Genomic DNA, 15,834 nt, shown 5'->3' on the forward strand with positions numbered 1-15,834 from the left:
TATGACACTAACAGTAGGGTGGTAAATCAATAAATAGAACTAATGTTATTCTATAAAAGTCGTAATCTACACACGGACTCTTGTTTCCTCCTAATAATTTCATTTAATATATAATAATGTAGAAATTAAGTATAGATTTCGTTGTAATACTTATTAGAGCATGACTTTTTCCGTTATATGTTTGACATTATGGTGTACAAGACTTGGATCCAAGAAAGTTGGAGAGAGAAAATCATCAAGAAATTTTCTAACTACAAAAGTTGTTTTTACTTAAACAAAAAAAAAAAAGTTAGGCAAAATTGAGGAAATTTTTGGTTTAGATAAGAAATTTTAAATTTCAATTTAATCAATACATTTAATTAATATTATTCAATTGAAGATTGGTATAAGGTGATAGAATGATATATGTATATGTATATGTATATGTGTGTGTGTACATGTATATAATTTAGTTTGAAAATTCTCTTCAAAGACCAACATCCTTCTACAAGTTCAAAATAAATTAAATGTGGTAGGAGGATAAAACTTTCATTAAATTAAGAGCCAACACTAGTTGCTAGAAATACATACGTATAAGATATATGTATATATACATAGCATAGCATTTAATTCTAAGTTTGATCTCAATAGTTTCCAAGTCTACTATATTCTTACTTCATTCTAGTCCTTACCCATTGACCATTTCAATAGTCATGCACAAACCAAGTAGTGTTCATAAAAATTTTGAAAAATATAATTAACTCTAATAATTACTAATTAATATATATATATATATATGTGTGTGTGTGTGTCATACAAATGTATAGTTTCCTTAAAAAAAAAAAAGCAAAATAAATAAATAAATAAAAAACCCATATTGGAATTTCAATTAGTTACCACATGCATAATTAGAAGTTTATTTTTTTTAATATTACAAATTTCTGGCAGATCAAATTTTTTATTTTTTTTTATTTGTGTGTATTACAATCTTGGTGAAAAGACATATTTTGGTATACAAGCAACAAAAATAAATAAATAAATAAATAAATAAATAATATTAATTTTCAAACCCCGAAGAGTTTTCACACAAAATCCCAAATTTTATTTATTTTTAAATAACAATAAAATATAAAAATTGGAAAAACAAAAAAAAAAAAAAATTAGCAGGCGTACTCAAATTTTCAAATGATGACGTCACTTCCCCATAGCACATGACGCTCTTCTCATCCCTTAATTTCTCTATATATACCCGAACCTCTTTTGCTCCATTTCAATCCCACCTCTCTCTCTCTCTCTCTCTCTCTCTCTCTCTCTATACGTATAGTTTTTTCTTTTCTATCTACAAAACCCGAAAAGTGAAAATTACGAAAATAGCCCTCGATGCTAAAGATGGAGTACAGTGATTCAAACAACACAAACACTTCTCCATCGTCTTCTCAATCTCTTTCTCCTTCTTCTTCTCCTCCACCCTCATCAGGGCTGCGGCCTCCGGTTGTCCCGGTGGTTATTAGTCCTTGCGCAGCATGCAAGATTTTGCGGAGGAGATGCGCGGAGAAATGTGTCTTGGCACCTTATTTTCCTCCCACCGAACCCGCCAAGTTCACCATTGCACATCGAGTTTTCGGTGCTAGCAACATCATTAAGTTCTTGCAGGTATAACACACATATATATATATATATAAACTCTGCATATTTGTTGTATTGATTTCTCTAAAAGAACGGTTCGAGTGGAAAAAGATCAAGTTATTTGGTAGATTTGATTTGGGTTGCAAATGTTTTCAACGGTTCATTTTGGAGATTTTCCAGGTGCCGTATCCTACCGGTAAGCAGAAAAAAAATTAAAAAGACAAATTGACAAGTCCAAGATTTTAAATTTATTGCCTTAAAAATTGACATTAAATTTTTTTATTATATATATATATATAAATATTTCCCATTTAATTATCCACAAAATAGATTAAATTAATTCATTGATTATATTGTATTAAGGGATTTTAATTATATTTAATTAGTTAATTAATTATTTAATTAATTTTATGTAAAACTAACAGTTTTTTTTTTTTTGAAAAAAAACAAAAAAAAAAACTGGGTTCCCATTTGAAGAGGGAGTTATAAACGGTGGCTGTACTTTCACACAGTGTAGACTAGTACGACACCGCATGTGCAAATTGACCGATATCAATATATGTATATGTATACGTATATGTGAAATTACCATAATAACCCTCACAAAATATAGTGCATTGTCCAAAGTAGAAAGTAATGAAAATAACATATGATGCTTATAACAGTCACACACAACTAATTTTTTGTCATAAGTTGAATTAGGTTTATTGACAAGATATATCATAAGATCTTTCTACTTTAATATCTCTTTATTTATTTATTATATTTATTCAAAATACAAAAATACCCTTTTTCAAAATATGCATAAAAATATCTTTTTTAACACAAAAATCTTACGAAATTATCAATATCTCTGAATTCGTTGTTGGATATAGATAGATATACTATTATGTTATAAGCAATACTATAAGATTCTTATACCCGTCTTGTTTAATGTTTTGAAGAGGTGTATGATTTACGTCTAATATAAAAATATTTAAAATTTTATAGGAGCTGCCAGAATCTCAAAGAGCAGATGCAGTAAGCAGCATGGTGTATGAAGCTAGTGCGCGAATTAGGGACCCTGTTTATGGATGTGCCGGAGCGATATGCCAGCTCCAAAAACAGGTGAATGAGCTACAAGCACAATTGGCCAAAGCACAAGCCGAAATCGTAACCATGCAATGCCAACAAGCAAACCTAATGGCTTTGTTGTGTATGGAGATGACTCAATCTTCGCAGTTAAACAATAACGATTCTCCACAGTCAATGGACATGACTTTCAATGTCAGTAGCCCGAGCTATCAGAGCAACCTTAACTGCTTATTTGAAGACAACAACAACGCGAACACAACGCAACCATTATGGGAGACTCTTTGGACTTGATTAATTAATCAAACATCAGTTAATTGATGTTAAAAAATGAGATACTATTTGTACTCTTTTTATTTATATTATCACTTTAACGGTCTTTTCTTTATAAGTTATTATAATAAATGACCGTAAAAGTGTATATATAAATAGAGAGTCCAATGATAGTGTCACGTTTCGTTGAAACTATATAGTTCGTTAGATAATTAAGAGCAATTTAATGAAATTCTCCTAACTCAGTCCAGTAAGGTGGCAATCATGAGAAGGAGAAATAGAATATTATAGACTCTTTTTTATTTTTAATTAATAATTTTACAATAATAACAATAAATTTAACTGTATAAGATTAATTAATTATATAAAGAGGTGACAGTGCAAACGGTGGAAAAAATATTGTAACTCTAAGATCTTATAGATCACCAAATCATAATAGAAATTTAGGGTTCCTCCATAAAAATGTCTCGGAGAGAAATTAATTAAGTTTGTATAATTTAATTTTCTTAATTAATTAGTCTATTTTTATGCCCCTCATTATTGAATCTTAAATAACCTTTTTGGTCACCTACTATAATTTCTCTTTTGATTTATCAATTAAATTGTTTTCTCATGAATTGTTTGTCAAATTAGTTGTTGACCCATCTCTTCCCTTTTTATTTGCTACTATGACTTAGTAGACGTACTTGTCTTCTTCATGCACCCTTTATATATGACTACATATATATATATATATATATATATATACACACACATTACGAATTTATATATATCGTTAATTAAATCGACTAATCTCGACGACCCATATATTTTTTTTTTTATATGATGGAGACACCGAAATGAATAATCTTGAGAGCATCATTATGCTAACATCCCATGAGATATGTATAACTAATATTAAACGATTAGTCAAATAAATATAATCCAAATTACGATTAATGTCCTTAATTAATCATCAATTTAAAAGCTATGAACATTTTTAATTAATTAATTAAAATTGTGGATGTAATTGTAATTGGGTCCACCCACCACATGGGGGATCATATAATTATCTGATTAGTACGTATTAATCAGGATTAAGTAACATAATTATTATGTACATGAATGACCATGCACGTGTTCGTGTTCATCTTTTAACCGTACGTGTTCATGGCGCCTGTCTGCTTTAAGCGCGTTTTTATTTTTCTTTTTAATGCATGATCGGTGTCACGTGCGACGCACGAGATGCAGAGAGTACGACGTCGCTCCGTCACATCTTGTCGGCAATCCATTTCTCTCACGTATACAAACATAACGTGCATATATGATTGAATTTGCAGTGGTTCATGTTGAAGAAATTTTTGGTGAATAATATTTGTAAGTTGGACAATCGATAATATAGTAATTGAAAAAGGGTGTGTATGTATATGTTATTTTTGTTTTATGTATAATATATATATATATATATGTTTTAAGTTAATTTTATTTGAAAAATTATATGATTCTTTATTTAAATTAAAAATTCACTATATATTTTTAATTGTAAGAATCTCTACAATGCACAATTGAATTATATTTTAATAAATTCTAATATAAATGATATTTTGAAAAATTGTATATTTTTTCCTCTATATGTATGTTAATTTTAAAGACAATATTTGAAAAAAAAATTATCTGTATATGATATATATATATATATATGTTAGATGAAGCGAGTAACATACTATGTTATATTTAATATTTTATATTAATTTATAAATTTAAAAATTATATATATATATATATATATTTTAAAATTATTTTCAGACTAAATTTTGGGCTCATATATTACAATATTTTTTTAAAAAAATTCTCTGTATATGATATTTATATGAAATTATACAATCTCATTTAAAAATAAAAAATAAAAATTCATAAATTTTATTAACCAAGTGTTGTTTATGTATATATAAACACAATTCCTTGAAAAAATATATCTAATATATATATATATATATATGTTAGATGAAGCGAGTAACATGCTATGTTATATATACATATATATATATATATATATATATATATAATCCATCCTTATCATGACTTGTAAAATGTATAATTCTCTATACATTACAAGGAACATGCAACGTGATTTTTCTTTTTCTAAGATTAAAAGAGAACACAATATTGTCTCTTTGTTGAATCAAATTTTATTTGTATCTCTCCTTTTATGGATTTCTCTTTAAAGTGAAATAAATATTAATTAATTTATAATAAATAAAATAGGGTAATTCAAAGTCAATGTCGACTGTCCAATAAAGCCAAAGTAAATTAGTATATAATGACAAAAAAAAATTCTTCGTGACTAACAAGAGTTCTTAGTACTAATTTGGTTCTTATATATATATAGATGCCAAATAGGGCATAGAATAAATAGAAAGATGACAATTATACACATAATGTAAGATATATAGAATATTGTACTTGGTGAAATCAATTTTATTGGACCACTAGATAGATTTACATTTGATTTTTGTGCACATAGAATTTAAATGTTGGGGTAATATATGAGGAAATAAATTAGTATTATAATTTGACTATCTTTGTCGGTTTGATTTTATTGAGAATTTCTTGTCATAATTTAAGTCTTTGTTTAATTTAAGTTTTAATTGGAGATTCATCCATATCTTATATATATATATATATATGTATGTATTAGATGTTATTAACAATAATAGGAATCATATTAACAATGAATTTATGAAAAATTAAATGGAATATTTGATTCAATCTATTTATTTTAATTTTTTATTAGAAAAAAAAAAGATTTGATTTCTCTCAATATGATCAAATAATGTCTAATTAATTAAATAACTCAATATTTCTTGTAGTAGTTGATAATTGAATAATTGAATATTTGGATTAAAAAAAAAATTGTATTTATATATATATAGGTATATGGTAATAATAATAATATATTAACATAATTTATATGGTTGGAGAGAGGAGGAGGAAACGGTGTTGTTTGGAGAAGAGGAAGAGGAAACGGTGTCGTTTGGAGAAGAGAGAGTGGATAGCTGGGATGAGATGGGATCGACTGGCAAGATGAGAGGTAGGTGGAATATAAATAGGAAAAGAAAAAGAAAAAAAAAATAGAGAGGAGGAGATGGGGAAGATAAGGTTCGAGAGAGAGAGAAGCCAGAGCGGAAAGCAATACGAAGAAAGAGCAAGAGAAGGAAGACGGTGACGGTGCGAGCTACGGAAGTGCAGAAAGAAAAGATGGAGACTGGAGGTACAATAAAATTTAAGTTTCAAGTGTAGAATGAGGATGAAATGTAGAGTTGTGACTGTAGTTTTTGAGGAAATATATGAACCGCTTAGGAAATGGAGTAGGAAACTAGGATAGATGGAATAGGAGAGTGGAAAGAGACTGTGAGTCCGTGGAAATGTGGATTTAAACTGTGAGTAGAGGGAGATGGAGGAAGCCGCAGGAGGAGAGATTGAGGAGTTCAGTGAGTGAGTGAGTTACCGTTAGAGGGAGGAATGCGGTGATTAAAAAGGTGTAAGGGAGTTCGTAGGGAGGTGAGGTGATTTGAAGTAACTTGGGACGAACAGAACACACACGGATTGAAGCTGAGGCAAACGAAGGGAGGCAAGAGAGGTATAGAGAGGGGAACAATTAGAGGCAGAATGAGTATAGAAGGGTAGTAGGAGAGGAGCTAAAAGAGGAAGATAGGGAGAGGTAGTGTGCTGTGAGAGATTGATACTGTTAGGAGGAAAATGATGGGAAGCCGAGACAAACCAGGAGAAGGGAAGGAAGGGATGGAGAGTGGATTGGTTACTAACAGGGAGTGTAGGCATGTAGGGGTGGAGTGTGAGTATTTTGGAAATTAGGGAGCAGGAAAGGTAGGCCTCTAGTGGTTGTGTCTGTGTGATTGAAATAGAGGTGTATTGGTGTAACTGTGTTGTGTGTGGGCGTGCGTTGTATGTGAATGTATGTTGGTGTAGCTCCTGTAAATTTAGGAATTGTATAAGTGAGCACTCGGTGTAGGGGTGCAGTGGTGTATATGTGCTAAGTGTGAGTATGTGTTGTATGGAGAGGTGTGTGTAGGTTCTGTACATATGTTAAAGAATTGGAGAGTTTCAGGACAATATTATTGGTGTAGGCACAGTTTAGGTTGGAAAACCCGTAGTGGGAGTTAAGTATGCGAGTTTATTAGGCATCTTGAGTAGGAACGGGGTGAAATTGTCTTAGAGGTGGTTGGGCTGGGGGACGCCAATATTGGTTGTCGCTATCTAGAAAAAGTAAGTAGATCGCCGATAGTGGTGATATTTGGGGTCTCCGACGAGTAAGGTATTGAGTCACCGATATTGGTGACGGAAGAAAACACTACTGGTGTGTGTGAGTGGCCAACTAGGGGTCGAGTGATAGAAGGGTAATTGATGGTCGCCGATACTGGTGACGAATAACTGTGTGGATGAGTGGCCTAGTCGGGGCCGAGGGGGTGATATCGGGGGACGATCACACCTAGTATGAATAACGATTTAATACTGCGGACACGTAGTAATACTGTAGAGTTAAAGAATAGTGAGAAAATATTACTTAGGCAACAGAAAAGGAAAACATATAAAAACGAAATTTTAATTTAGTTTGTACGTTATACTTGTAGCTTAATTTTTACTGTACTGAGTTATATGTACTCACTCTTTATTATTTACAGATGAAGTAGGGATGGAGTCGAGATCGGAGTTGCCGGTTTCCGAACATAGTATACAGAGAAAACAGAGTAGAGATTTCTACCGGTAGAATTGGGAGCTTAAATAGTTGGTAGAAATGTAGATTGTATGTTAACTGAGGATGTATGAATTTGTGCTATACTGTATTGATGCATTTATGGTTGAAGGTTTCTATTTGATATTGAGTAATAGGTTGTGGTAGTTTCCTTTCTATGTGTGCGACTGATTTGGAATGAGATTCTAGTATTTGGCCTATTGAACTATTTGAGACTATGTCGCCAGAAAAAAAAAAAGAGATGTTACATTTCTGTACAAAAGATGTTAAAGGGCTTTGAATTGCTAAATTTAATTTGTTCGAGTTCATGTGTAATGAAGTTACAGGTTGCCTAGCCTGATGTACAGTATTTATAGCGTGCACGTGTATATGTGTAAATATATATGTTAGGTTAAAATGTGTATTGTTAAGACATATATGATGTATATGTGCAACATTATTTTGTTAGATATATAAATACCTTATTTAATTTATTCGAGTACTTTGGAACCGAAAAAAAATAACAATAACCTATTAGGGTTTTCCCTTAGCCCTCGTGTCCTCTCGAACACGTCTCTGTTATTCTTGCCATTTCTTTTCTTAGTTCTTCATTTTGTTTGCATGTTTTCATAACTCGTGACCTAAACTAGTTTCAAACCATTCAAAAGAGTTAAATAATTGTACGTAGATGATCATTAATTAAGAAAATTTTTTGAAAAATAAATAAATTTGTAAAAATTATTTCAAAATATTTTAAATTTATTTTTCGTTATAAGAAAGTAGAGATTTCACGTAAAATAAAAAAAAATTGAATTTCTAAATAATTTTTAATAAAATTAATACTAAAAATTATATTTTAAATTACAAAAATTGACACGATTGGAAGAATCACCCATATTTTTCTAATTTTATTTTAATAATTATTTTGGATATAACCATGCCGACAATTTCTTAAATAAAATTATGCATATTCAAATAATATTTTAAGCAAATTACACCTTAAATTTAGAATTTAAATGTGATTATTTAAATAATAATTTTAATTATCTATTTAATTGTTTAAGATCGTAAACCTTGTCTTATCATTTAATTTCATAGGTCGTACTTTTCATAATCCAATATTTTGACATTAACATGTAATAATAATAACCTTAAGTTGGCACGTATGTGTGTGCGTGTGTATATATATATGTATGTATATGTATATGTATATGTATATGTATATGTATATGTGTATATAAGGTAAGAAATTAAAGGATATTGGTCCATTCGTTGTCTATTTCATTTGATTTTTTTGTTCGGGAGTTGGTGACCATCTTTTGCCAACCCCGATAAGCATTTCAATAAATTTGGTTTTTTTTTTAGTTTTACTCGACGAGTAATTTTAGTTTAGAAAAAGTAAAAAAATATATGTATGTATATGTGTATATATAGACGTATATAGACGATCAAGTTACCCCTTTTATATAAATATATATATATATATATATGTGTTCTAAATACAAAATGTTAAATTAAATTATTAACCATCCTGCCAATAAATTATTAATAAAATACAAAACGTTTAGTTAAGTATATTCCTACGTAAAGTCAAATTAACAATATATTTAGACATCTCAATTATTGAACAAAAGCCAAGAAGAAATCTCTCCACTAGAGGAAACTAAATCAATATATATATATATATATATATATGTGTGTGTGTGTGTATATATATATCTCCAATATTTTCTTTTGTAATGGCATTAGGTTTAAATTGATTTAAGTGGTAACCTAACCGGGAACAACCTAAAATTTTGAATTTTCTATATATATATATATGTATATATATCTATATATCTATATATATATATAGTGAGTGTCAAAATTAATAGTGTTAGGTGGTAATCGTTTTTTGTCCATAAAAGCTTATATTTATAATAAGTGGGTATTATAGAGATATTGGTATAGACTTATTACATACACATCTATAATGGGTCTTCCACATTTCAATATATATATATATATACATACATACACATACAGAACTATATAATTATATATAAAGATTTCAGTGGGAACCAAAGCACTATTTTTTTGAAGAATCTTTGTATGGAAATGACTTCAAGAGGTAGTGGTTATAAAGACACACCACTACACACAACACACACACATATATATATATAAATCTAACTTAATCTTCAATTTCTCGTGCTATTAGTGTGTGTGTATATATGTGTGTGTGTATGTATATGTGTGTGTGTATATATATGTGTGTGAGTGTGAGTGCGTTCACTTGCTTCACAATAAATTGCGCAGTCATTGAGAGTTAAAAAAATTCCTCCTTTCTCATTTGCAGAAAAATTAGTTGGAAGATAATTATGATTTAAAAAGTAATTACAGAGACCCAAGATAGATATACACACATAACGCATATATACACACACACACACACACACATACGATATTCGAAAATATCAATATATATATATATATATATATATATTTTTTCTTCATTTTTTCCAACATTTATTGAAAAAAGCTGTTTGAAAAAAGAAAAAAAAGAAAAGCAGAAAAGAACGCGGAAAATAAATTTTATTTCAATCAAATGCTTTTATATATTCTTTGGATATAAAGAAAAACGCGTAAAATAATTATCAATAAGTCACTTTTTTTTTTCCTTTTGCTTTAAATTATATGCATCTTTTTTTTTTCTTTTTTTTGCAGATTATGATTTTTAATACACTGAATTTATTTAAATTAGTTGCAAATTCAATGTGGGTATGTATGTAATTGAGAAAGTTAACAGGAAATATTTGTGGGTTTGATTTTTTTTTTTTTTGGGTACAAAATTCTGACTAAGATTATTAGAATTATTTTAATAATTTTATGTTTTATTGTAATTATTTATAATTTTATAATGATTTGATGTACATATATGTGTGTGTGTGTGTAATTTTCAAAGTAAGATGGTAGTTTTTTTTTTTTTTTTTTTTTAACACAAATTTTAGTGTTTGGATGTTTTGAATATATTCGTATTTTGTTCTTATTAAGTATATTATTTTCTATACAAAAATTAAATAATTATTTAAATAAATTTTTTTTCTTACCTCCCTTATAACCCACATTGTGGAAATATCCATATTATATAATTAAATTATTATAAACAAAAGTTATAAAAAGTTAAAAAAAAAATTAAAAAAAAACCCATATTTTTCTTCACTTATATAATTTTCATTGGGCTTATTATTATAATAATAATTATTTTTGGGTATTTATTGATTTGGTATTAAACCTTCTAGACATTGCAAAAAATTCATAGGTAATAAGTCAACTATTTCAGTGTCAAACTTCCATGAAAATTATTCCATAAAAATTCAAATCAGAAGAAAATTCATTACTTCTAGTTGCCAACAAATGTAGACTAATTAACCCAAAGAAGTTCTTCACTTTAGAATAAGAAAATCTACAAAGATAAGTTCAATCAAGAGATTCTATATATATATATATATATATATGTATATATTATCTATAGTGTCATTAAAGAAAATATTATTTTTAATTAAAAAAAATATATTTTTATCAACAATTATAACATAATATATACGATGTGTGCAAGATTACAAATTATATTATATTATCTATTAAATATGTATGATTAAATGATAAACAAGCATTTACTTATTTCTTGTGCTTCTCTCTATTTTAAATAGTATATTAATAAATATGTTTTTAATTTTTTTTTATATAAATATAAATTATTTTTATATGGGTGGGTCGAGGAGTTTATATTATTTTTGAGAAATTAAAATTAATGATTTGGGTAACTATATTATTTATTAAATAAGACAAAAATTGGATCAGCCACGATAAAAACAAAACATGATGTAATTTTATATATGATTTAGTGGAACCAAAACGGGCCGTTTTGGGCTTGGCCCATGAAGAATTGTTTCCGTTTATTTTATGGGTATTGGGTCAATATTCGTAAAAGTCAAACAAATGTGGCCCGAGTTCAACTCAATTGGTTTTGGGCCTCGCCTTCACTGACTATTATGCATCTGCACCGCACTGGATCCTTTTCCCAATTTAGAAAAACTCGCAGCGCAGATAAACGACACCAGAAACGTGATGAACGGTCGTACCCAAATCCAATGTCGAGCTCGAGTACGATCGGAACAAGCCCAGCCGACGCAGACGAACTCCACTCTCTATTCGCTGAGATCATGGCGGGGCAGTCGCAGGAATCCGACTTCGACATCGCATATCGCCTCCAATTGCAGGAAGCCCTAGCCGCTTCTCTCGCGCTCCACACCTCCTCTCCCCAACCACCACCGCTAGACAACCACCATCAAGACGAATCCAAACATAAGGACAGAATTTTCGCGCGCGCCGACTTCCAGCTCTCGGAGAAGGAGACTCGCCGGACGAAGGAGGAGTTAGAGTGCCGGGTTCGCGACACGAAATTCGCGCGCGAAATATCGCGGATTCCGGAGGATGATTGGCAGGAACGGGGCCATAATTACGAGAAGCCCTACGGCGAAGGTTGCTCCAAGAATGCAGGGAGGAGCGACGCCGTTAGGGTGTATTTCAAGGGATTGGTCAGCAAAGAGGAAGTGTGCGACAGGAAGACTGCGTTTGCGGGGATTGGGGTTGCTATTTGTGACTCAAATGACGGGGTGTTAGTGGAGCTGAGGAAGCCTTTGACTGGAGACGGGTTTAGCAAGCTGGCCGTGGGGCTCAAGGCTTTGATGGAAGGGCTAAATACTGCTATGGCTTTGGAGGTTAAGCACGTCAAGGTTTTCTGCGATCATTTCATGACTTATCAGTTTGTGAGTCTTCTAGCTCTACTCTGTTGTGTTTGATTCTTTGCATGATTTGCTGTATAATGTTTCGCTTTTTTTATGTTATTTTGTTCACGAGACTATTAAAATTAGGGATAACTGGGGATTAGTTTGAAGATTGTATGCATGTGATAAATATTGACACTGTGTTTGAACAAATAAATTGAATAGAAGGTGTGAAATTAATTTGCAATTTTATAAGTCATGTTCTGAATTATTCTAGACTATGAACTTTGTTTTGCAGTGAATTCTACATGGAAATAAATGTACAAATTTTATTGAATTGCTCAATTTAAAATTCTTTAAAATTTGATAGAATTTGGAGAAAAATGCTTGGAATGTCTATTATTTAATGTTTCTTCTTGTTCAAAGTTTATATCTATTGAATAAAATCATAGTTGGATACAAATGAGATAAAAGATTTTAGTTCAAATTTTACTCATATTCAATTCATATCCAATTCAAGTAAGTTGCTCTTTACCCTTCTCTTGCAATGAATACAAATTATAAATCCATTAGTGTAGAATTATATATAGGATTGAAGTTGATTCGGTTATATTCCGTATATATATAGCTATATTTTGAAAAATAATTTATATATAGGAATAGAACGAGAATAGAATAGACTTGGGAAAAAGGAGCATAAATCCAATGATTCCGTCAAGTTTCCATAACTATTTTTGTATATTGGTATATATATTATATACATATAAGATTAAAATGTGTTTGCAAATGAATTTCTTGTTTAATTCATTTAAAATAAGGTGACATTTCATCGTTTATTTGTTTCAAGCAAAGCCATGTAAAAATTTTTAAAATGTTAAATTTCATGAGTTTATGGTCATTGGCTGTTGTGATGCAGGTCACTGGGAGATGGAGATCAAAGCAGCGGAAGATTGCAATCTTAATTAATCAGGTATCCCTTCTTATGAGAAAATTTAAGAGTTTTGAGCTCAAACTTGTGGCGTGTAGCGACCTTAAGTTTGCATTTAAACTTGCAAGAGAAGCAATAGTTTCTCAGAAAAGTAGGCCTGTGGATACTAGTTGTGGCAAGGATAAGAAGGAGACGTGTGTTATTTGTTTGGAAGATTTTGATGCCGGGCGAATGTTTTCGGTTGATAGATGCTTTCATCGCTTTTGCGTTTCTTGCATGAAGCAGCATATCGAGGTGAAATTGCTCCATGGAATGGTTCCTAAATGTCCTCATGATGGCTGTATATCTGAGCTTACTGTTGATAAGTGCAGAACTTTTTTGACACCTAAATTAATTGAGACTTTTAACCACCGGATTAGAGAAGCTTCTATTCCTGTCACAGAGAAAGTTTATTGCCCATACCCCAAGTGCTCAGCATTAATGTCAAAAGCTGAGATTTCAGAATATGCTAAAAATGCTTTTGTTGGTGCTGCTCGGTCTGGAGCCAGGAAATGCTTGAAATGCCATGGCCTACTCTGTATCAATTGCAAGGTTCCTTGGCATAGTAGCATGACATGTGAAGAGTACAAAAGGAGGAATCCTAATCCCCCAGCAGAGGAAATGAAACTTAAGTCCCTTGCATCAGTTAATCTATGGCGCCAGTGTGTGAAATGCCAGCATATGATAGAACTCTCTGACGGTTGTTATCATATGACTTGCAGGTAACTACCAGTTCTTTTTTTTTTTTTTTCAAAAAATTATTTTCTCTTGACAGTGCGATTGACTTGAATTCTGTTTCTATTCAATTTTTGGATTTTAATTCTTTGATACATATGAGCTAGTTATTTTTTTTTTTGAAATAACACATAGGAGTTAGTTATGATTTATATTTCTTGTATGTAATGAATTTAAATTTTATCGTCGCACAGTTAAAATGTTTTACAAATAATTTTACAATATTTTTAACTTTATTCGAAAGATAGCCTTAGTAGGAAAGATGTGAAGCCACAACTCCAACTTCTATTTTCTTACTCTATAAACTTGGAAGACTCGAGTCTTTGTTCTGGTCGTGTATAGCCATCACAATCATAAATCAACAAACTAAGAAACATGTAATTACATGTTAACATGCACCGATATCAGATTTGCCAAGTAACTTGGTTTGGCCTTGAGCAAATAAGCACCGGCTCTTGTGCTTCTATTCTTCTTTGTAGGTGCGGGTATGAGTTTTGCTATAACTGCGGAGCTGAATGGAAAGATAAGAAGGCTACATGCTCTTGTCCATTATGGCATGAGGATAATATCTGGTTTGATCATGATAGAGATTTTGATGACGATGAGAATGAAGATGACTTTGACGACTCGGAGTACTATGATTCTGATTCGGATTATCCTTTTTGGTAAACTCTAATGCATATGATATTTTGATTTTGTAGGGCTCTCGAGTCTATACCCTCTTCTTGTTGCCACTCCTCTTGGACTCTTATTTTTGTCCAGGATAATTTTTTAGGCAACTATTAATCTCTCTGTTTGTATATATAATATATTTGTGTGGGTATGATAATTTTTTAGGCAAAATCTTTATGTTTGTATATATAATATATTTGTGTAGGTATACTCTCTCTCTCTCTCTCTCTCTATATGTGTATATATACGTGCTGCAAGCTGATAGTTTGAACAGTGTGCTTTGATGAATTCTTGCCGTTTACAATATCGCTACGTTTCTTCTTGGTGGGTGTGGTAAGTGCTTGTGAGGGGAGACCGGGAAGGGAAGGAGGAGAGAGAGAAAGAAGAGAGGGAAGGGAGAAAGGATGAATGAAAGTCTTCATTTAGTTCATTTTTTTATCTTCATATGTTCTATGTACAGATGAAGAAATATATCAAGCATATATATATATATATATACAAAACTAATCTATATGCATGCAAGTTAAGTCACATACTTACTATAATATGCATGTATATTTGTATATTATAAAGATTAAACTCAAATTCAATTAGATAAAACCTAATTGTAGGAGAATCTTCAAAGTAGTCAACCAATCTTGGATTAGAGTGGATGAAATGTTATCTACAAATTATCCCCGAATTATTTGACCAATATACCAAAAATGGTTTTCTGGAACTTCTTGTTTATATACATAAAATGTGTTTAAAAAAAATTAATTTTTAAATATTAAATTAGTTAATTTTGATTATTAAATTGAGATTTTGAAAAAGAGTTACAAAAAAAAAAATCTCTGATTTATTAAACTTATTTTTAGCAGAAATTAATTTTTTTTATTTCAGGAGGAGTAAAATTAGCTCAATTACAATTAAAACAAAAAATAATGTAAGTTTATATATTAAGTAATTGAATCAAAACGGGTCGTTTAGGCTGGGCCCATGACGAATTAGTTTCGTTCATCCTGTGGGCATTC

General features: G+C 30.5%; 2 protein-coding genes across 2 annotated transcripts; both read left to right on the forward strand.

Moving 5' to 3' along the window:
• The first annotated feature begins 1,245 nt into the window (after nt 1-1,245).
• Nucleotides 1,246-3,211, forward strand: LOC110824776 (LOB domain-containing protein 1-like). Its single transcript, XM_022055292.2, has 2 exons — nt 1,246-1,632; nt 2,596-3,211. Exons 1-2 carry the CDS (start codon nt 1,360-1,362, stop codon nt 2,968-2,970), a joined length of 648 nt encoding a protein of 215 aa, XP_021910984.2. The 5' UTR covers nt 1,246-1,359; the 3' UTR covers nt 2,971-3,211.
• Nucleotides 3,212-11,748: 8,537 nt separating this feature from the next.
• On the forward strand, nt 11,749-15,029 carry LOC110808569 (E3 ubiquitin-protein ligase RSL1-like). Its single transcript, XM_022034097.2, has 3 exons — nt 11,749-12,489; nt 13,364-14,136; nt 14,629-15,029. Exons 1-3 carry the CDS (start codon nt 11,812-11,814, stop codon nt 14,816-14,818), a joined length of 1,641 nt encoding a protein of 546 aa, XP_021889789.2. The 5' UTR covers nt 11,749-11,811; the 3' UTR covers nt 14,819-15,029.
• Nucleotides 15,030-15,834: the final 805 nt, after the last annotated feature.

This window comes from Carica papaya, chromosome 2 (genome assembly GCF_054855325.1).
Source record: "Carica papaya isolate Zhongbai chromosome 2, ASM5485532v1, whole genome shotgun sequence".
Classification (NCBI taxonomy): domain Eukaryota; kingdom Viridiplantae; phylum Streptophyta; class Magnoliopsida; order Brassicales; family Caricaceae; genus Carica; species Carica papaya.

Coding starts and splice junctions, on each gene's coding strand:
- LOC110808569 (XM_022034097.2), top strand. CDS start 11,812: ATGTCGAGCTCGAGTACGATCGGAACAAGCCCAGCCGACGCAGACGAA. Junction 12,490..13,363: donor ATTTCATGACTTATCAGTTT/GTGAGTCTTCTA, acceptor GTTGTGATGCAG/GTCACTGGGAGATGGAGATC. Junction 14,137..14,628: donor TGTTATCATATGACTTGCAG/GTAACTACCAGT, acceptor TCTTCTTTGTAG/GTGCGGGTATGAGTTTTGCT.
- LOC110824776 (XM_022055292.2), top strand. CDS start 1,360: ATGCTAAAGATGGAGTACAGTGATTCAAACAACACAAACACTTCTCCA. Junction 1,633..2,595: donor ACATCATTAAGTTCTTGCAG/GTATAACACACA, acceptor AAAATTTTATAG/GAGCTGCCAGAATCTCAAAG.